The sequence below is a fragment of the Lagopus muta genome, chromosome 16 (assembly GCF_023343835.1).
Source record: "Lagopus muta isolate bLagMut1 chromosome 16, bLagMut1 primary, whole genome shotgun sequence".
In the NCBI taxonomy this organism is placed as follows: domain Eukaryota; kingdom Metazoa; phylum Chordata; class Aves; order Galliformes; family Phasianidae; genus Lagopus; species Lagopus muta.
This window is the reverse complement of record NC_064448.1, coordinates 14142190-14164069: the sequence shown is the minus strand read 5'-3', so window position 1 is coordinate 14164069 and position 21880 is coordinate 14142190. Positions and strand designations below refer to the sequence as shown.

Below are 21880 nucleotides of genomic sequence, written 5' to 3'. Positions count from 1 at the left end.
GCAGTGTCCGTTAAGGCCGGAGCGCAGCGCTGAGGTTTCAGGCTCTCTGCGTGCCTCACGGAGGTGCACCTGCATTTCCCCAGCCTGACTTCCAAGCTCCCGCGGGCTGTGCTTGCAGCCCGCTGCGGTTCACTGTGCACGCCTTCACGAGATGCCGCCGGCAGGAGGGGAGCCCTCCTGAGGACGGAAGGCCGCAAAGACGCAAAAACGGAGCGGGCTGAGGCCGGCTCGCAGACACGCTCCCGCGAGCGGGCGGTTACCGGTTACAGCCGGCAGCACCCCCGGGCCGCTCGGGCTGCCGGCGGGCGCGAGCAGAACGGCGCGGAGCCGCACGACGCGGAGCCGAGCGCCGGGCCGCGGGCTGACGGCGTGCGGCTCCCGCCCCGTCCCGGGAGCGGCTCCGCCCCGGCGGAGGTTGCGGCGCGGCCCGGCCCCTTCCGGCGGCGCGGGGCGGCGGGGCGGGATGGCGGCGCCCGAGGCCGAGGCGGCGGGGGGTCGGCAGCGCGCGCTGGGCGCCTACTCGCCCGTGGACTACATGAGCATCACCAGCTTCCCCCGGCTGCCCGAGGAGGAGGCGGGCGGCGCGGCCGAGGGCGGCCTCCGCGCCCGGAAGGAGGAGGACGCGTTCCTGGGCGAGCAGGACACGGGTGAGGGGCGGCGGCCCGGCCCCGGCCCCGCATGCTCCCGGCCCCGCCGCGCCCGCGTCCCGGGACCCCCGCGCTGGAGGGCGGCCCTCTCGACCCGCCCGTCCGTCCGCGGTCTCCCCGGCGGCCGCCCCCTCCCCCCCGCCCCGCCCCGCCGGCGGCGCTGCCCCACGGCCGCCCTTCGGAGCCGCCTCGTGTCGTCCCCTCGTCCCGCGGGGCTCCGTCACGCCGCGGCTCTGCGTTGTTCATCCTCCGCTCGTTTCCACGTTCCGCATTCCCACCGCAAACGCGCTGGAGCTGCCCTGACAGCCGCGCCAGCAGCAGGCGCAAGGGGTTTTGCGAGGAGCCAGCGCTCCATCGTGACAGATGCATGGCTTTAATAAAGTCAGGTGTTCTTTTATGCTTGTGAAAACCTTTTGCCTTTTTATTTTATTTTATTTTATTTTATTACTTTCTTGTAAATAGCCAATCCTGTTTTTTTCTCCTCCATTTCATGTTTCTGCAAAGCGACAGAATCCATCACTGCATGAGGTCCCCAAAGACCCCACCACCAGGTGGTTTCCACCCCAAGTTCTTCCTTGTGTGCACCCTGGGCCACAGTTCATTGCCATGAGGCTGCGCTGTCCCCAGGGCCTGCTCCCAGCCTGGCCAGTGGCTCACAGGAACGTTTAACTATGAGGACTGATGCCTGCTCACAAATGGACCCACAGCCCAAGTGCACGCTGCTCCTGGGCCGCTCTGTAGCTTGCAGATGGACGTCAGTCCTGCTCACACCTTGTCTGTGGCCTCATTGTGCTGTGAACTGAGTGCAGTTTCCATCATCTGTTGCCATCCCATTCCCCACAGCACACCGGTGCCTTTGGATGTGGTGAGGTGAAGTTTGGCAGGAGCAGTGCCAAATCTCTCCTTTTGCATGGGGGGCACTAGCAGAGATTTGTGTGGAGGTCCTGTTGGTTGTGTGTCTCCACCACATCCCCAGGTGCCACCTGGAAGAGCTGCATGAGTCTCCTGTGCTGCTACGTGGAGCCTCACACTCATCTGACACTGTGTGTGTGTCTTGCAAAAACCATCCATGCTTCTTCATATCACTTAATCTGCCAGGCTCCCGGGGCAGGGAATCCAGACCTTTGGGTTCTGCAGCACAGAAGGCATTGCTAACCGGTGTCCCCGTAGTGCTGGTGGGCACAGAGTAACCACCTCAGGGGATTGCAGCGTCCCCACCTGCAAGCAGCTCTGGCCTCTGCTGTCCCCACCACAGCACATCCAGAGCTGAGGTGGGCCTGTGTCCCCACAGTGCTGGTCTCCACATAAAACCAGGTCTCCTTCACGGCTTTACTGAGAGTCAGGTGGGGTCTGAGGGCCAAGGAGGGTGAATGTTGGTGCTGGGGCATTCTGTGACTGGACCAACCCCCTGCACCGCATCATGGCCATGCTGTCCCAGCATAGCACTGCTATGGCCATGCAAGCTGAGCAATTGCCCACGGTCCTGTGGGACATCTGTGACACCCCTCAAAAGGTTTTCCCTCCACCCACACAAGAACACCACTGCATGCTGCAGCCCTGCCCGCTTGGACCTGCTCACCTGGGAGCTCTTGGCTTGGAGCGGTACGGTGCCTGGTAGGGATGGGAATGCGGTGATGCCCAGGGTGCTGAGCCAGCCTACCCCTCAGAGCTGATGTGAGCCGAGAGCCCAGGCATTTCTCAGACCTTTTGATCATCCTGAGCTTTGCTTGCTGCCAAGCAAAACTTTCCCATTGTGCTCACCACCATGAGGCTGAGCATTCAGCACCCTGCTGGATCTCAGTGAGCCTCACCAGCCAGAGGAAGGGAGAGACTCACACAGAGCCTTCTCTGCAGCCAGGGCTGGGGGACCTGCAGAGGTCCCATTTGCAGGCTTGCTCTTTTCTGTTCTCACTTCATCAAGAGTCAGTGGATGTGTTTCCTGTGCCTGAGTCTGTTTTGCTAAGGTGCTCCAGATATGGTTGCTGCCTTTCTAAGTTGGAATATTCAGTTCTGCTGCATTTCTGAGACCTGTTTGCAAGTCAGCGCTGTGTTAGAACCCATCGAAACAGGGCAGTAATCATGGGTCCGGCCCTAAAGAATGGTGCGTGGGGAAAAATTCAGCTTTTTCCGCCTCTTAATCTCCAGGAAAGTAATCTTGGGATAGCTTGAGCTAAAGGAAGGGAACAATAAAACAACCTGGAGTGGCACCTGAGCCAGAAAGTTTATTGAGAGCTCATACCAATAGGGAAAATAATAAGCCCTGCTGGATGCGGCATGGTGTAACAGTAGTGCCAGGTAAACTGCGCAACAGGAGCCCCGTGTTGCTCAATCGCTAATTCTTATTGTCTCCTTGCTGCCCACAAAGACCCAGACTCCTTCCTGAAGTCCGCACGCCTCCAGCGCCTGCCCTCGTCCTCCTCGGAGATGGGCAGCCAGGATGCATCCCCCCTGCGAGAGACCAGCAAGGACCCCTTCTCTGGAGACTGCAGCTGCCGGCAGGACGGGCTGACCGTCATCATCACTGCCTGCCTCACCTTCGCCACAGGGGTCACGGTGGCCTTGATCATGCAGATCTACTTTGGAGACCCTCAGGTAAGAAGAAGCAGGCTTTGCAGCATGCCGTGGGTTTCGGATAGGGATAAGCACGTTCCCTCACCTCCCTTCTTGCCAGCAGATTGGCCCTAGCAGCATCAGTGAGAACCTGGTGCTGAGTATGCAACCCTAGCCACAACTGCCTGAAAGCTTTCCCTGCTTTTTTTTTTTTTCCCTGCTGTGTGCCCAGTGGTGTCCAAGCTGGGTGTGAATACTTTCTGAGAGCAGTTCTCTGAGCAGCAGAGGCAGCTCTCCCACAACTCCACCTGCAGAGTTTTAGGGATCCTCGTGTGAGAGCCCGTCTCCGGAAGGCTCCATGCAGGGGTATTGCTGAGATCGGAACCACACCTCCTGCTGACCCCTCATGTGGGGTGGTGCAAAGCAGATGCAGTGTGGTCATGGGGTCACACCATCTCCTGGAGAGATGTGCTGCAGAACATTTCCTGCCGCAGCCTGAATCAGCCACGAGGCACCCTGTGGTCACGGCCGCCGTCGCCACGTCCCACACAGCAGGGCTGAGCTGGCTGCACATTCAGGAATGGGAGAGCTTTGCTCTTTTCAATTTCTTGCACTCTTAATGGCACTCAGATTGCAGCTCCCCGCAGGCGAGAGCTGGGCAATCCTCTCTCCATTGGCAGCTCTTCCAGCGTGGGGCTGTGGTGACGGATGCTGCCCGCTGCACAGCACTGGGCGTCGAGGTGCTCAGCAAGCAGGGCTCCTCGGTGGACGCGGCCATCGCATCAGTGCTCTGCGCAGGAGTGGTGAACCCCCACACCTCAGGCATTGGCGGGTAGGTGCCAGCTGCTCCCGTGTGTCCTCCTAGCAGGGTCCGGCCCCACAGAGAGGGACATAGATCCCTGTATCTACAGTAGCAGCTGCCAGCAAAGTTCCAGACATGGGCTGGAGAGGGCTGGGGAGTGCTTGTGTGCAGCTGAGCCCCTGTGCAGGGTGCCAGGAGCTGGCAGCACTCAGGCTTTGGCTCGCTGCAGATATCCGCACTTCTCTGGCTAGGCTCTGCTCCTCGCCAGCTGAAGCCCAACTTCCAGCCCAGCTGGCCCCATCTCCCCTCTGCTCCCAGTGTCCCTGAGCTACAGGAGGTGCAGGACATTGCACAAACCCAGCCCACAGCACCTCCAGGCTGGGCAAGATATTGCTCCGTTGTAAGTAAACCCCCTCTTTTGTTGCAAACCAGTCAGGATTAGAAGGAAAATCCCACGCAGTCCAACCTGGCGGTGGAACAGGGCCAGCAGCCCTCTGGCCATGCTGGCAGGCACTGACCAACTTCATCCCTGATGAGGATCTGCTCTTTGCATGGCCTTCATGGCAATGGTGGCAGTGGGGACAGCCGATGCCACGACTGACCCCGTCCTCACCACAGGGGTGGGGTGATGCTGGTCCATGACATCCGGAAGAACCAGAGCCAGGTGATCGACTTCCGTGAGGTGGCTCCATTGGGCATCCCACCGGACGGCGATCTGCTGAAGGACAGCAAGGTGAGGAGCCCTCCAGCAGGACCGGTAGGCTGGGGCCCTCTCATTGGCCTCTCAGTGTGAAAGAGGCCCAGGGAAGTGACAGGAGGCTGCCATGGGAGGCCCAGGGCCCTGTGAGCATGGGGAGCCAAGGGAAACCCTCCCGCACCACCTCCAGAAGACCTGGAGCCTGCAGGGCACGGAGAGCAGAGAGGCTGGTTGGGGCAGGGGCAGGGAGTGAGGCAACTTCTGGCAGTGGTGATCTGGGAGAACAAATGTGCCATAAGGGAGCAAGGTCCCTCGTCATTCAGATGGGTTATTTCTCCTGACCAAATTGGACTGACGCTGGGATGAAGTTTCCTCATTCCTTCCAAAGACTTGTTTCCTAATTTAGTGTCTTGCCACAGAGCTCTTCCACTTTCCTTAGAGACCAAACACTTTCTGTGAGCATTACTCGCAGCTCCTCGACTAGCAGCCAGGGGCCCTGCATTTCACTCTTCTTTTTCACCTTTCCCTTTCTGCAGCCAGGTTTGCTCGTGGGGGTGCCAGGCACGCTGCAAGGCATGCACCGGGCACACCAGCTGCATGGCAGGTAAGAGCCCACCCTGCACACACTGTGCCCCAGGCTCCCTCACAGCCGCTCTCCATCAGAGCATGCCCTCAGCCACCAGTCAAAACCATCAGCTAACAGGTTCTCAGAGGCTCATGCTGAAAAATGCACCCAAGTTTTGGTGCTTTATTTAACAAAAGAATTCAGCTAGGTTGGGTTTTCAGCAGTGAAGTTCTTTCACATGCTCTCCAAGGAGATGGACAATTAATGTTCTTAGAAACATGTGAATAACATTTTCATGCATTTTCATGCATTCTCAGCTCTCTCTTTACCTGGGTCCTGAGAAATGCAGTTGTGCTTGATGCCCTGCTAGAGCACTGAGAGAGGGAGTCTGAATAGCTTGCTCAGGGATGTGACATTTTGCTCCAGAGGTGCCCATTTCCCTATCTTTGCACTGATGTTTTCCTCTGGGGTACATCATGAAACCTGCTTGAAAGAAACAACCCACTAAAAGCCCCGTGGTTGTTTTGGCCACTGCTAGCCCTGAGCCCAGCTTGCTGAGAGCTTGTCTGCCCCACCAATCCACATTGGCACATGTCTCCTTGGCTGCCCTCCTTTTGCAGGCTCCCCTGGTCACAGCTGCTGGGCCTCGTGGCTGCCGTTGCCCAGGATGGATTTAACATCACGCACGACTTGGGTGAGCACATGCTGGGGAGCTGAGGTGGCACACAGCACAAAGGAGCCCACTGTGATGGTGGCTTCTTGCAGGGCTTGAGACAGGTTAGGTGGTTGTGCGTGGGAAATCAGAGTGCCTTGGATCTGGGAATGGGTGGTGGAGGGAGCAAGACAAAGCAGGGGTCTGCAAGAGGTGTGCAGTGACAGCAAACCTGGAGTCCTTTGTCAGGGTAGTGAGAAGGTGGCAGAACTTCTTTGGATTTCCTTCCCAGCTGCAGCGGGGCTGTGATCCATCCCTTGCATTCTGGCTCTCTGGTTTGGAAGAGACAGCAGCAAGATCCCAGGTCCCCTGCACATTCATGCATCCTGGGGTTTCTGGATGTCCCTCTCTGCCCCTCTCCTTCTCTCCCACAGCCAAAGCTGTGAGTGAGCTTAAAGACCTGAACTACTCCGACAAGTTTCGGGAGACCTTCCTGCCGGATGGCCAGCCTTTGTTGCCTGGCATGTTTGTGAGGCGCCTGGACCTCGCAGCTGTCTTGGAGCTAGTGGGAGCAGAAGGGATTTCAGCCTTCTACAGTGGAAACTTGAGCCAGGAGATCATCTCTGAGGTGAGCCCTGTCTGCTAGCTACTCCTGCTGCTAGTTGCGCTCTCAAAATATAGCAATGGCAGACAAAGCAAAAAACAACCCAACCTGCTCTGGCCACAGTGACAGCTATACAAATTTTCACTAGTGTGCTAAGAGTCCTTTCATGTAGACAGTACTGGAAATCTACTTTTATACCTAGGTAGCTGCAGTCAGGATGGCTGGTGGCACCATTTTTCCTGGCTACCGTTCTTCATGTGATGCTCCTTCAGTGTATTTTCAGTAGTCTGGGATGGGTTTATTCAGCTCAATCCTTAGATAGGAGCTGTGTGTTAGGAAACCTTCTCTGCTGCTTCACATGGACAACAGCAGAGGCAGAGAATGAGGAATAGGAAGAGTCCCAGGCTGGTGATTCAAGGAACCGCAACTCTGGGGCTGCACCACAAAGAGCCCAGCAAGCTCTGGGATCAGGTGTTCTATTCCAGGTTTAGTTACAGAGCAAAGTGCTGGCTTCCCACATCAGCTTCACGGTGTTTATTGTTTCAGTGAAGGGAGGGGTGGAAAATCACCCAAGCACACAACCCTTTGTTTCAGTCCTGAGGTGGGAATGCACAGGCACAGAGTAGTGCTCTCCAGGGAATGATCTGAATACGGTAACACCTGTACCGTGACTAAGAGCATTACTTGTGCCACGGGACTTTTAAGGCCAGCAGAGTGCTGTCATGATGGCCCAAACTCATCTCCATCGTAATTCAAGCACTGAGGACCTGCAGTGGAGGGAATTACCCACCTTTACTGAATACATGAAAATTACCAACCCAGGGAAAAAGTATAATGGGAAGACCAAGGGTACAGCAATCCCCCTTATCACCTCCTACAGTTAAAATAGGGTGGAAATCGGGAACTAAAGATTTCTCTTGATGGAAATCTGCTGCACCCAGTGTCCTTCCTGGCAGCATTCAGACACTTCATAGCCTTTAGTGTATTCATCCTTGCCACCCAGAGAAGGCTGCAGGGCAGTGCTCATCCCCTCCTGGTGGGTAGGCTGAACTGCAGGCAGCCATGGTGTGGCGTTCTGAAGGTGAGCTGCAGAGCTTTCCAGTGCTGGTGAACGGTTTGCCAAGCCACCAAGGCCATGAAAGTACACATTTTCAGGGGATCCTGTAGAACGTGGCTCAGGGGTCTCATGTCAGTTGCTTAACAACACAGAGGTTGCTCACCCAGGCCAGCAGGAGCCTCGACCCAGCTTTCTCAGCGTGCGCTGCCTTGCTCTCCTACTCAGGTCCAAAACTACGGAGGAGTCTTGGAGGAGGAAGACTTCAGCAATTACAGTGTTACAGTGGAGAGTCCCGTCCACACCATCTACCGAGGTAAGCACTGCTGCCTGACCACTGCCATGCACTTCACCTGATAGGAGGTGACAGTGTAACACATCTGCAGAAAAGCCCTCCAGGGAGTTTCCTGCAGTTACCTACTGCAATTGATGCACCTGGAGGTTTCTTCTCTTCACAGGTCATCTTGTTTTGAGTCCCCCACCTCCACATGCAGGTCCTGCTCTGATCACAGCACTGAATATCCTCGAGGGCTTTAACATCACAAATCTAGCATCCAGGGGGAACATCTTGCACTGGATTGCAGAGGTAGGAGGAGAGTCAGCATTTGGCTGACTTTGTTGTGCTGCTAGAGAATGATTCATTTATTCCTTGATTGTACAAAAGTGTTTGTAGGTGATTCCCAGAGGAGTATGAGCAAATAGACTGCTAAGGTGTAAATCTGAGCTGTGCTGCTGCCTCAGATAGGTGCAGATGCTGGAGCCTCCTGCTCAGCTGAACTCTTTCTAGCTTAAGCAGAGCCTTTTTGGAAGACCAGATTGTGACTTTTGCCCACTTCCTGTATGTGAGAATGACCCTACAGCATCTAATGGTATCCCACTGATTTCTTCCACCTTTTATGCTACAGAGGCTTTTGTAGAGGACAGCTTGCACAGCACAGGAAAGTTACTGCCTTAGCAAAAATACAGCAACAGGGGGTGTTACATGCTGCTGGAACTATGAAGAGGCTGAGAAGGATGACTCAGAAAAGTTATTTTGAGTACTCTTCAGGGAACTTTAAATGAATCTGTTTGTGCTGCATTTACACCTGACAAAGAGTTTCATTCACTAGTTATCATGTCACAGGTGAGGAGCAGCAGCCTCTAGATAAAGGGCATTCACTTCAGGACACATGTAATCCTGATTTCTCAGGATTGCAAAGCTGATCACATTGCTGAGATTCAGTGCTAAATCATCCCTGGGGCAGCAATGACCAAGATGTCTTTAACCAGAGCCCACGGGTTTGACATATGCTCTGCTTGCTCTTGCGATCTCCTCAATGGCCACCAAGCTGCTTGTACATCCTACTTATGCTATGGTGGTCATGGTTTCATGGAAACACCAACTTGTCCAGAAGTTAATCATGCTCTGAATTATACATCACAAGATAAAGTATGGCATTTCAAGACTGGTTTGTTGTTGATGAGTGGTGCGTATCAAAATGGAAATGAGCCCTTTTGAAACTTGAATGAAAATGGCATGACCTGAAAACTGGCAGTCTTGTGCTATCCTAGAGGAAACAGCAAGTCCAGGACCCATTTTCCCACTGGGATTTGGTGTGATCTCTTCTGTTGTGGTGACCATTTAGGAGCAGAAAGAAATAGAACGAAAGTTGCATGCTGGCAATCCTGTCTGCTGAACCATAGCTGGGCTAAGCCAGCTGGAAAACACTGCCTGGAAGGTGGAATGTATACAAGTACTACTTGATACACTTGCCTCTCCCTGCATGCAGTTTGCCATGAAAATCTGACCCCCTTTGATCCCCACACCCACGTGTGGCAGCCCGAGTTCATGGGCTTTGGACAACATGCTGGAAGAGCAGGTACCTCCTGTTTGGAGTATCAGAAGTGATATTTTCAATACCACCTAAGTGATGTCCTGTGTCTCCTTCTTTGTGTGTTCGATTTAGACATTAAAAATCGCTCTGAGTCTAGCTAGCAACTTGGGAGACCCATCCGACGATGCATCCATCGTTCACGCTGCAGAAGGCATGCTGAGGTAGGTCTGAGGCTGATGGGCACGTTGGTGGTTGCAAGGTGTGTGGTTTAAGTATCATTCCTGCATTTCCTCTTTCCTGCACACAAGGAAACCTGAGGTTTTTCCATTTCTATTTTACTGAGGAAAGCTCAGTCCTCATGCTCACCCTCCCACGAGGATCACAGCTGATGCCACAGGCTGTGGAGATGAAACATAGGATGTCCTCACACAGAGGTCTTGCTTACTGTTAAGGGCTCCTCCCGCTTTCTGATCTCCTTAAGTTTTCCATCTCGGGGGTCAGACAGGCTGCCTTTGCAGCACACCCAGAGGTGTGGGAGCAGCCAGACCTGGAACTGCAGCCCAGCTTCCTGCAGAGCCAGGTGCAACCACAGCGGGTGGACAGAGCTGGCTCTGTCTCGCCCTTCTCTGCACACAGGGAACCAGTGCTCTGCCAGTGGCGGCACCTCTCATCTCCCAGGGTGGAGTCCATGTCCACGGGTGGAGCCTGGGAGGTTGGTGGCTGTGGCAGAGCCACCTCGTGTCCTTCTGCTGGCTGAGCGGGGTGGTTCCCTGCCTGCAGTGCCAGGCTCCACAGGGAAGCGATCCTGCAGCTGTGTAAATGAACCCCCCACCAAGAGACCAAGAGATATCTGGCCTCCTGCGCTCATCTCCTTCTTTTCTCCTTCCCTTCCTCACCGCTGAAGTAAATCAGAGGCTGATTCCCTGCGCCAGCTGATAAATGAGTCCCAGCCCTTCTCATCGGATCTCCGCCTGCCTCACTTCTCTGTGGAGAGCGGAGCCGCTGCCAGCCAGGTTCTTGTCATGGGACCCGATGACTTCATTGTCGCAGTCGTAAGGTAAAGGATTTACTTCACAACGCGCTCAGAGGATGGGAGCAGGAAGAAGCAAGCAGGTTCAGCAGGGCAGGACAGAGCCAGACCTGGGCTGCTGTCAGATGGAGCAGGAGCTTTGCTCCCGCACAACCCAGCCCAGAGCTGTGGTGTCCAGCATGCTGGGCTGGCCCCATGTTCTTCCTCCAGAAACCCTGAAGGGGAGAGACTGCGCTTTCCTAGGCAAGACCTGTAGCCATGTGAGGATTTTGTGTGGATCCTTACTGAAAGAATGGCATTCCCAAAGTCCCCGGCCCCGTGGGGCTGCTCCAACACTTAGTCCTGCAACAGGAGGAGTGGAAAACCTGGGGTGGAGCTGAGAAGGCCCCGAGGTGCTGCTCCACACTGTGCAGCTCTACCAGCTCTATCCATGGCTCTCACATGCCTTGATTGGCCTCGCTCTGCTCCCTAGAGAGGCTACAGATGAACTCAGCAGCCTGGAGGCAGACCCACCGCTGGGGGGGAATCCTTGAACACAGGGAGGGGCTGATCCTCCGTCACCCACATGGTTACAGTGCCTGTCCCTAAATACATGGAGAGTTCTGCTGTGCACATCTTAAAAAACCGTGGCAGACTCTGTCAAGCCAAAACGGGACAGAAAATTGCATGACTGAAGGCCTCGATGTGTACACTGTGAAGAATTGTATGAGATTTCTTCTCATTTCTTTTCAGTTCTTTGAATCGCCCATTTGGTAGTGGAATAATGACAGCTTCTGGAGTGCTCCTGAACAGCCAGATGTTGGACTTCTCCTGGCAAAACAAAACAACGAACCACTCCATTCCCAGGCCGGTAATGAACAGCACAACAAATTCTCTATTTGAGCTGCCTGCACTATCCTTATTAATTGCAATCCCATCTCCACAGTGGTGAGATTATTTGGTGGCTTATTAATAACTTAGAGAGAGCTGTCTATAAAAAGCTCCTATCTTTTCACTATATGAAATGCTGAGATAGAGTAAGCAGGAGGCTACATGTGCATCAGTTATCACTATAATGTGGTGTTGCCACAGCATAGCACAGCTGTGTGTCGCAGGTAGCTGTTTTTCCTGTAGCCCAGATGCACTTTGGAGCAATTGTCCTCTGGGGACTTCAATTAATAGCTCATTATGAATTACTGCTCTGCAGATTTTAAGGTAATAAATGGTAGAAGAAAAATCTTCAGGTCTTAGAAAGAAACAATTACAGACCAGTACTGGTAGCATCTGGTACTGCCTTGTTGATTCTTCTTACCATGTATTGAAAAATTGTCCCAGTTTTCTATGTTGGTACATTAGGAGTGGGTAAATGGCTCTGTATATCTTCTGTAAGAGAGCTTTGAGAGCATGAAACAGGCTGGGTCCTGTGAACTTCAGAGAGCATGATGGCAGCAGAGACAACAACAGCCTTTAAAACTGCACAGGTGCAATTGCTGGCTCCAGCAGAAGGAGTAAGAAGTTAACCTGCACAACTCCTTGCTGAATGTTTTTGGTACATCTTTCCTGCAGCAAAATCTCATCCAGCCTCGGAAACGGCCCCTGTCTTTCTTGTTGCCCACCATCGTGAGGCCATCAGAGGGGATGTGCGGAACGTACCTGAGTCTGGGAGCTAACAGTGGGGACAAAGCCTTGAGCGGCATCGTTCAGGTCAGTGCTGTGTCTGGGTGCCCACCTCCTCATGGAGCTGCTGAGCAGTACTGAGCAGGGTCCCATGTTGCAGCACAAACTGTCCATCCTGATGTTCTAGGCTGTGTGCCTCTGTGCGTGTAGCTCCTTTTACCTTATGAAAAATGCATTTTGGTGTGTCCAGACTAAGTTCTACCCTGCTCAGCGTTCACTACATACTGGGGAGCTCCTCATAATTTATAATTTGTAACTGAGTGAAGCACGTGCCAGTAGCTTCATTATTTGTGCAACAGTACCATATTATTAAAAATAAATTAGGTTCCTCTCTTCCGTATCTCTTGGAAGGCATCATTCAGGGCAAGATTAAAGCCAACCATTGCTTCCTTATGCTTTGTTAGAAGTCACATGCTGATATTTTGGCATAAAGAAATCATTTTTAGAGATTATGTCATGTTCCAGACTAACAACTCTCCTAATTTAGCAGGAACTGTGTGACAGATTGCCCACGTGAGCCTGAAATGTACCACTTTTCCAACAATATATAGGCTGTATTTCAAGTTTCTCTTCACGTTGTGAAGACCTGCATTAGTTCATGCAGTTTGGCAAAAAGTTTGCATTCTTCTTTGCCTGCCACATTTGCAGATGTTGGAACTACAAATAAGAAGGATGCTCAGGAAGCTCACTTTTCCTATTCTCTTTACGTTTTTATTATTTGGGGTCTTTTATTCTCTTGCAGGTCTTGGTAAATGTGTTAGCGTTCAACAAGAATCTGAGTGAAAGTTTGTCTCTTGGTCGTCTTCACCCACAGCTTCAGTCCAACACCTTGCAGGTTGACAGTGAGTATGGGCAGAGGGTGCGGTGCGGCCCGCGAGTCCGGCGTGTGTAGGAGAGTGGCAGCACTTCCTTGGAATGCTGCCATGGAAATGTGACAGCCCAGTGCACAGCTTACCAGGCCGTAGGATCCTTGGTTTGGAGTTTTGGGGCAGACAGAAAGTGGCAGCCTTGCTTCTTGAAAGCTTGTGGACCGTGCCGAGCCATGCTGTCCTCTGGGGAGTGCTGCCTCGCCTCCCCACCACCGCCTGTCCAAATTCTTGTAGGTGCTTCTCTGTCCCAGCCCACCTCCTAGCAGCAGTTTTGTCCCTTTCCTGAAAACCTTTCAGCCGATATGACATCACTGTGGATGTCCAAATGAAAAAATAGCGCAATCGTATTTTCACTCAAACAGATCCCAAAAGCTAGGAAATATTCACACACGTTATTACTGCTCCCATAAATACTTTTCTTTCACTTTCCATTCTCGAATCCCAACAGATGGGGAGCAGGCAAGGCGCAGGACAAGGCTGTGATCTTAGTGCTGGAAATTCAGCATCAGTGCTGAGGCAGTGGAAACTGCACTGTCAGCTCTTGTCCTTGTTACTGAAGTCTTAGTCTATTTGGTGTTTTTCACAAAGGTCCATATCTTACCAGAGTGAATCGTAAGTGAATTTTGGTTCTCATTGCACACACAAAAAATAGCAAACTTTCTAGTCCTTCCTATTCAGGAGGAAAATGTAAAAATGGCTGTGAAGTGTGTCCCACAAGCTGGAAAACTAAAACGTAATTAAAACAAATCCAGAACTTCAAAAAGTCCTAATTTGTAGATTTGGATGTTCAATATCAACAAGGTTGTGTTAAGATACATCTACAGTGCTTAAATCACTATGGTGTTTCTGTGAGTCTGCTGGATTTGTCCATCTGCTTCCCCTGTGCTGTGTCCTCAGGCACTCCTATTTATATGGAAATTAAAAAATGCCAAATAAACAAAATAAGAGCAGAAGAGCAAACAGCCCGAGGTTTATCACATTCTAATCGACAAAGTTTGTCATTTGCCAGCTTGTGTTGTTTCGAGTTGCTTTGCATCTCATTTTGAGGACTGGCTGTTAATGCTGTTATTTGTAACAGAACTCTTCAGAGCAAGGACTGCCCTTTGTTCCGTAAATAGAGTCACTAGGATGGGTGCCAGCAATGTCTTTTTCCCTTTTCAAAGAAGACAGTTTTCCACAGTTTTCCATATTTAAATGATATTCTGGATCTTCTCCTTTCCTCCCCTGCACAGAGCATTGCCCAACTCTGAGCAGCCTTTGCTGCTGAGGGTGTGCTTGGGGCAGTGCAGGCTGGACCTCCTCAGCCTCAGCCTCCTCACCCCATCTTGGACACCTCCTCAAGAGGCCACAGGCAGTTTCATACACCCTGAAGATCCCAACAGGGTTAAGACAGAGCTTTGCATCGAAGGCAGCAGTGGTTTCAGTTACAAAGCCCTCTTTTAAAATCCCTACAGGTGAATTTTCTGAAGAAGATATTGAATGTCTTGTAGCCAGGGGCCATGAAGTGGATAAAGTCAAAGTGCTCTCCCTGGTCCATGGGGCCAGGAGAACCAACAGTTTCATCATCGGCCTGAAGGACCCCAGGAGCATGGATGCTGCTGGAGCCACAATATTGTAGCACCTCTCAGACAACTTATTCACTGAACAAGGCTTTAGACACAACCCCAGTGATGTGCATGTTCTGAAATGGTCCCCTCCTGCTCCCCAGAGTGGGATCACTGCATACACACACATACATCTTCATCGCTGAGCAGACGTCCTGCGTTCCCTACCCAGGATGGCACAGGAGGCGTTAATGGTGCCGGCACAACATCTCTCTGAAGTTTTTTTCTTTTAAAATAATTTGATTTGCAAGCAGCTCAGTCACTGCTATAGGATCACAGGGAGTTTTTCTTTTGGCACCGTCTTATCATTCATTCCAGCCTTTTCAAAAGCCCAGCTCTAGCCAACTACACGATTTTAGTGAGCAGCAACATTAGCAAAGGAAACAGTGACAGTAAAAAACAGCTGCTGATAATACTGTAATCTTCATCTCCTTTTCTTTCCCAAATTCATTATTTGCCTCTTTTGTGAATCAGCAGTTAATGCAGCCTAATGTAGTGTTTGTAGGTGCCTGTAGCTGGAATATCAGGGCATCCTTTAATGTTGTGTGTGGGCTGGCTGGCTTTTGCCAGCATGCAGCCTCCTGTGCTTTTCTCACATCCCTGCAAACCTTGAATTTTTGGAGTAAGTATTTTGAATCACTTCTCTGTGCAGACACATTGGAGTCCAACTTTGAACCAGTCTGCCTCTTCACTGGCAAACGAGGACCCCAAATTCACTGCTGTTGTTCCCAAAAGAAGCTGTCCCACCATGCATTTTGTAACAAAAACAATGGTTTTCAACTTTTAACAACTGGTGGACCCCCCCAGTAATTTTCTTACAGTTTTCTGGCCTCTGCAGAGATTTTAAGCTTAGTGATAATGGGTTTATTTTTCTTTGATACTTTTTGGAAATATCTTCAAAGTACTCTGCAGGCTTGTAAGAATCCACAGAGCACAGATGAATACTGCATGGAAACAGTTTAGGTAGATTCAGGGCTTTCCTTACACGGCCTTGTCTCAGCCTGCTGTGAAAGCCTAAGTTGAATAATCCCTACAGAGAGGCTTAGGGTTTTCTGCATGCTAAATTCATGTCTGTACTTCAGCTCTGGTGGCTCTATTGGAAAAGCTGTGGAGAGAGAAAGGGTCCAATGCAAAGCAAAGACCACTGAGATAATTTTCTGTCTGTAACAAGAAATACAGAACATAAGAATACCTCTGCATTTCTTGTCTGAAAGAGAATGGAGAAAATACCACATCTGTTTGCTGCACCATTGAATTCAATCCACGCTGGAATGTTTCCGTCTATTTTTTTAACTAACAAGTTAGAGAGAAACCCTTGGCCGTAAAAAATTCTGGAATCAGATACATTTCCACAGCAATGCTTTCCTTCACATTGCAAATATGCCAATGGCTGCTGCAGGCATTCCACTCGTGTGCTGCCTGTGGCTGCCTCAGCGTGCCCCTTGGTGACACAGCTGCCCCAGCCTTCCTGCTGAGGAGCCCCACAGACACTGCTCCACATGTAGGGCTGTGCCCACACAGGCTGGCACAGGGCGCAGGGAGCACGCAGGGTGCTTGGAGGTGGTCAGGAAACTACCAGAGAGAATTGGATTAATTGTTCCTGACACCTACCGGCCGAGTGTCCCAAAGCATCTTACAGTAAGTCTGGCACATTTTGCTGTGGAAGGAGAGGGGTGCTTTTCTGCTTTGCTGAAATGCGGCCAGCCAGGAGGCAGCCACTGGCAGACATCAACGCCAACAGTTCTTTCTGTTAGGAAACACAGGATCATAGAATGGCCTGAGTTGAGGAGGAGCACAGTGACCATCCAGTTCCAACCCCTGCTACGTGCAGGTCGCCAACCAGCAGACCAGGCTGCCCAGAGCCACATCCAGCCTGGCCTTGAATGCCTGCGGGGACGGGGCATCCCTCTGGCCACATCCGTGGCCTCAGCCAAGAGATGGAAAAATTATGTGTTACCTTTGGGAAGTTGTGTCTCTGTCACCAAACTGCCCCTATGGCAAGAGCAGGCTTTCCTCACCAGAAGGACCTCGGCTCATTTATTTTTCTGTCACAGGCACTAGAAATGGCACTGCCCAAAGCTGGAGCATTCATAAAACATATGGTGTCTTGGAGCTGGCCTCTCCAGGTCAGACAGCAAGGAGAGCATATGTTTGTGTGCACTGAATCACAGGTGAAAATTTGGGAGTTTCTGGTAAAGGACAACAGTGATCTGTGCCTCAGACATGGCATGGTATGAGCACAGCTCAAAGCGGTCAGATGCTACAATACTTAGCATGGAATACTGCAGAACACTTTGAAAGAACATTCCTTTTTATTCCTTCAATTCCTTTCACAAAGTCACTTCTGATGCCAAAAACTGTATTCATTTGTGAACTGGAGGCTCTAGTTTTGAATTGAAATGGGCTTATATGTCCCGAGGTGTGATTTCAGAGCAATTATTCAGAACCTTAAAATAAAGCACGTTCCTAAGTGCCCTCCTGTCTCTCTGGCTTATGTTCCAAAAAATATTGTTTAGTATTAGAAGACGCTTTGAATTATTCACCATTTCCTCCGTTTAAAAATGGCAGCAGTGTCACACAGCTATATTCAGTACTGAATCCTCTAATCAGCTAATTGGTCCCGTGTCTCTGGTACTGCAAGTCAATCCGTTGTGATGAGACCTAATGAACTTAGTTTGTGGCACCAATAAACACCTGATGTTTCCATATGTATGGCTGAGACAGACATTGTGAAATAAAGGGCCACATTCTGGAGACGTGTGTGCGCAGTGTCTGCACTGATTTCAAGCCAGCTATTGCAGACATCTAACTACCCTGAAGCAGAATTCTCCCAAAAGTTATACATCCAAGTGTCTGAGATGCTCAGAACACAAAGTATGAATTATAGGATGGCTGAGAAAAACAATAAGGAAAATAAGAATAAAAATAACAAAGATAATAATAATAAAAAATAAGATATGCCTTTGTCAAATATAACTACTGTGGTCTTGAAAGCCATCTGTGTGTATCTGCCCCCGTTTGCTTTGCTCTCCACTAACATGCACAGTTTTTTTACATTGGGATAAGCTGAAAACGGGGCCTGGCATTAAGTGTCAGCTCAGTTAGGCAGAGATTTCTCACAAAGGCTCAATGCCATTCATGAGTGCAGTTATCAAGCACTGCTTTGCTAGCTGCAGATACCTCTGTCTGCCTATGTGTGTCAAGCCCAGACCAGTGCATGTAAAGGCCTAAAGGAGAGACAAGGCTGAGGTCGGCATCTGGGACCAGGGATGCTCTGGGCCCTGTTGCAGTGCCATTCTGTTCACCTCATTTTCCTGCGGGGTGCCTGGACACGAGGACAGGCTGGAGCCTGTGCTGCTCCCATCAGCTCCCACCAAAGGAAACACTGCTGAGCTCTGTGGGGTGGTCAGAGTCGCGCTGCTGGTGGTGCCTGTTGTGGGGAAGGGCTAGACAGCTGAACCTCCCTGCTGCCCAAACCCCGTGTGCCCCAGGGCTGGGGGCTGCGAGGGGCCCGCAGGGCAGAACAGCCATAGGCAGGGCAGGAGGCTCTGGTCCCCAACCCTAGGAGTGGAAATCTCGCCCTGCCCTGTGCAGTGCTGCCGGCTTCTGCCTGAGGGTCCCCCAGACCCTTTTCTCTTTTGTGAACAACAATACTTATTATGCGTCAAAAACGCTGTGGATTTTGCAAAGTTTTAGGAAGAGTGGAAGGTGGAGTGGGAAGGGCTCTTGCAGCACATGGATGATTTCATAGCAGCAGCCTGGAAAAGAGCTTCCCTACTTCAGTGATAGACATCTATCTGTGTGTTGGCCAGAGAAGGGAGAGCTCCAGCAGACAGAGTCAACCGCCAGAGGGGCAGGGATCTGATGGAAGCCAAAGAGACCAGTGTGCAGGGCAGAGGGCACGGCAGGGCTGGAGAACCAAAGCACGCTGCCCACGAAGGGCCCTCCAGTGGCCAGAGCATCTTTAGATGCAGATGGTCGGGAGTTGAGCCTGCTGCCCAGCACACAGCCCTGTGTGACCACGGCTGCTTGCCAGTCTGGCCCTTCCTACTGGTTTCAATCCACGGAGACTGGCCCCGAGCTTTCCACAAAGGCATGGAGATGCCAACAGCCAAGTACCCCCACCCTACCAATCAGCACTGCAGCCAACTGCCCACCTCTCTGTCACCGCACTCACAAATTAACCAAATCCTAAATAGCTACAGACTGGGATCAAAAGTAGATACAAGGACAGCATTGCAGGTCTTCTCTCTAAGTGAGCCCTATGCCAGTATTAGAAGAGAAATCATTCCATCCAAGTCAACATGTAAGTTTAGGGAATCTAAAACTAACCATGAGTACACCTTTTCTATACAGCATTTTTCCTTTTAAAATACTGCCATATAGGAATGTATAACCATAATCTTGCCAGTCTGGCCTGAAAACCTCCTGGTCCCGCTCATGGTGTGCAGAGGCCAGCTTTCCCACACTCATGGTAATTTCTACCTCTTTGATAGAATGGGATTAATCTTGACAGTGTGGTGTTTGTGACAATCCTGGACTTTTTAAAGTGCGCAGAAGCATAAGATAAAAAGCCACCAGAAGTGGCGTTATGAAGCTCCATAAGGCTGTGCAAGGCAGTGAGCTGCTGGTGAAAGAAGGGCTTTTTGCAGATCCTGGGTGACCAGCACACAGCCTCCCAGCTCCAGGTAAGAAAGTTACAGCACTTGGACAGCCAGAGCAAACCTTAACAAGACGCACCACTACTGCACCGCCTGAAATCTCAGCTTTGGGAGAACAATGCTCTATTTGTCATTGCGTGCTGTAGTTTACAAGATGTGCCCTGTGTTCATGCAGATAAAATAAAGCAAGGGGAAAAAAAACAAAACAAAAAACCAAAAAAACAAAGATGATCATCTAATTTTTAACGAGGACAAACAGTGGGTTTTGGAGGGGGATTTTTGAGAAGAGCGTTCTGATCGGTGTGCTGGGTAGCAGAACACATTCTGGGGAAGATCAAGCTGATAAGGGGGGAAAGTTAAACATATGTGGGTAAAGAAGTGCCTCCTTGTACAGAAGAAATTATGGAGATGAGGAAGGAAGGCAGGTACTTCTCAGATACTGAACAAGACTTTCAGCTTCCTCTTGCTTCCAGCTCTAAAGACATGAGCAGAGTAAGACAAAGACAAACACTTCATGTGAAAGGCTCCTGGCAAGCAGAAACTCCCTGGCAGAAAACCAAATGTGCCACTGCTCTTTGCTGCCAACATGAGGCTGGTGCCCCATCTCACCTCCTGACACTTCTGAGGAACTTTCCAGGATCTAGGAGAGTTTCTTCCCTGCGACTCTGACTCACAAGGCTTCAGGCTGGGAAGTGAGCTCTGGGACATAGGTGTACCCCAGTACTCCGGGACATTACCCTGCCACATGCTGGCCCAGCATCACGGTAATGTCCCAGAGGGAATCCCAATCCAAGCGCACCTGCAAACCATGCTGTGGGCTGTGCCTCCCCCAGCCCCGTTCTTCACAACTCTTTGCCCCCATGTTTCTTCCCAGACCTCTGTGTGCCTCCCATGAAGGGAGAGACAGCACGAGGGCGGTGCAGGGAGCTCCCACACCTCAGGCACCAGGGCAGACATGCATGGAGAGAGGCACGAGCAGAAAAACCCTTTAGCAAAGAATTGCTGAACATTGGTCCTTCAGCAGGGAGTGTTTGAGCTGCCAACGCTGCATAAACAAACAGCCTGCTTGCAGCTTTCTACACACCAAAAATACTTGGTGTAAACATTGGTCATACAATAACAGTGGTGGTTTGTTTTCTCATGGAATGGATTCATATGTTCATTTTTAAAAATCCCTTTTTTTTTTTTTTTTTTTTTTTTTTTTTTTTTTTTTGTATTGTCAGCTCTAGCAACAAATGAGAAGTGGGACAGCTGTATTTAAAAGCTTTTGCAAAATAAATGTTTCCTCTTTTCATGCCATTGCTGTGGGTATCAGGGCTGTGCCTGTGGCTGCACCCAGCAGTGAGCTGGGGGCTGTGCACCCCTGGGAGCACAGCAGGACCTGCCCACATTGCTGTGCCAACTGTACAGACTTCTGAAGGACCAAAGGCTGTATTTTCACAACGGACTTCTGATTATTTTACTGGCCTTACACAGCAACTGCCATGCGCATCTTTTGTTTACCAGCAGAATATAGTTGCTTTTCAATGAAAGCAGAGACTGGCAGAAGAAAATCTGACGTTTCTGCAGCAGCACTGATGTAGTATGACCTCAGCATTCCCCACGTGCACTCAGGTTTGCAGGATATGACGTGAACTCCTGTGGGTCTCTGTGGGAATACAAGAAAAACTGTTCAGAGCAGCCACTGTGGAGCAAGATTAACAGCATGAGAACCAAGGACACCTCTAGAAGAAAGAATGTTTGATGGCTCTGACTGGAGAAGCGCCTGTGTGAACGGTTGAAGAGTGTTTGTAGAATGCTCTGCTGGCATGTAAAGGTGGATGGGGAAGTTGTAAAGGTGGGTGGGAAAGCTAAAAAAAGAAAACTTGTGAAGGTATGTAAGTGATGTGAGAACTCGTAATAAACAATTTGGATCGTTCACATCTGAGACCGTGCATCAGATACTGCAGATCTCAGTGCTCTGCGTGATGAATCCTGCCAAACAGCCCCCATGTGCCCCTTGCTCTTCTCAGGGACCAAGCACTGTCTGTTATTCCAAAGTGTCATCACGTTCTAGTAGTGTTCCACGCGGGTCCTTCGCAGTTGGGTTTCTACGACTCCATCCAGGAAAGCCCTTTCCTCCCAGCCGTGCAGGGCCTCGCTCCCACCGCTGAGCGCCGTGCTGCTGGAGTGGAGCGTAGCTGAGCCGAGCTAAGCTGCTGCTTCGGCCACAGCGCCGGGGGCCGCACAGCACCTCGGCGGCCGCCCCGGTCCCGGTCGCCTTTTAAAGTGGGTTCCCCAGAGCAGGTCGCACGGGAAGACACCCGGGCGGGTCTAGGTATTTCCAGACAAGGAGGCTCCGCCTGCCCTCCACCAGGCCGCGCAAGGCTCCGGCACCCTGACAGACGTTTCTTCACCGGCGGCGGTCGGCGCGGGCCAGCGGCTCCGGGCAAAGATGGCGGCCGCTCCCCGGAGCGCCCCGCGGGCAGCGGGCCGGGCTGCGGCAGCGCCGCGGGCGGGAAGGCGCCGAGGTCCCGCGGGCCCCTCGCGGAAGGCAGATCCCCGCCGCCGGCAGCGGCGGGGCGGCGACGAAGGGGAGCGGCTACGAAGGAGAGCGGCGACGGCAGATCGGGGAGCCGCCCCGGGCCCGCGCAGCGGAGCGCCCCCCCGCCGCGGCGCGCTCGGACGCAGGCGCG

General features: G+C 51.6%; 1 protein-coding gene across 1 annotated transcript; it reads left to right on the top strand.

The window, feature by feature from the left end:
- The first annotated feature begins 453 nt into the window (after nucleotides 1-453).
- GGT7 (gamma-glutamyltransferase 7) lies at nucleotides 454-21845 on the top strand. Its single transcript, XM_048963210.1, has 15 exons — nucleotides 454-647; nucleotides 3013-3239; nucleotides 3878-4029; nucleotides 4618-4732; nucleotides 5233-5300; nucleotides 5882-5955; nucleotides 6348-6541; nucleotides 7800-7887; nucleotides 8030-8157; nucleotides 9518-9606; nucleotides 10290-10442; nucleotides 11148-11265; nucleotides 11961-12098; nucleotides 12814-12913; nucleotides 14395-21845. The coding sequence occupies exons 1-15, from the start codon at nucleotides 464-466 to the stop codon at nucleotides 14556-14558; spliced, it is 1992 nt and encodes a 663-aa protein (XP_048819167.1). The 5' UTR covers nucleotides 454-463; the 3' UTR covers nucleotides 14559-21845.
- The last annotated feature ends 35 nt before the right edge of the window (nucleotides 21846-21880 follow it).

What these genes read in the sequence shown, in the direction of transcription:
- GGT7 (XM_048963210.1), top strand. Translation starts at nt 464, where the DNA reads ATGGCGGCGCCCGAGGCCGAGGCGGCGGGGGGTCGGCAGCGCGCGCTG. An exon ending in TCTACTTTGGAGACCCTCAG is followed by an intron (nt 3,240 to 3,877) that starts GTAAGAAGAAGC and finishes CTCCATTGGCAG; the next exon opens with CTCTTCCAGCGTGGGGCTGT. An exon ending in CACACCTCAGGCATTGGCGG is followed by an intron (nt 4,030 to 4,617) that starts GTAGGTGCCAGC and finishes TCCTCACCACAG; the next exon opens with GGGTGGGGTGATGCTGGTCC.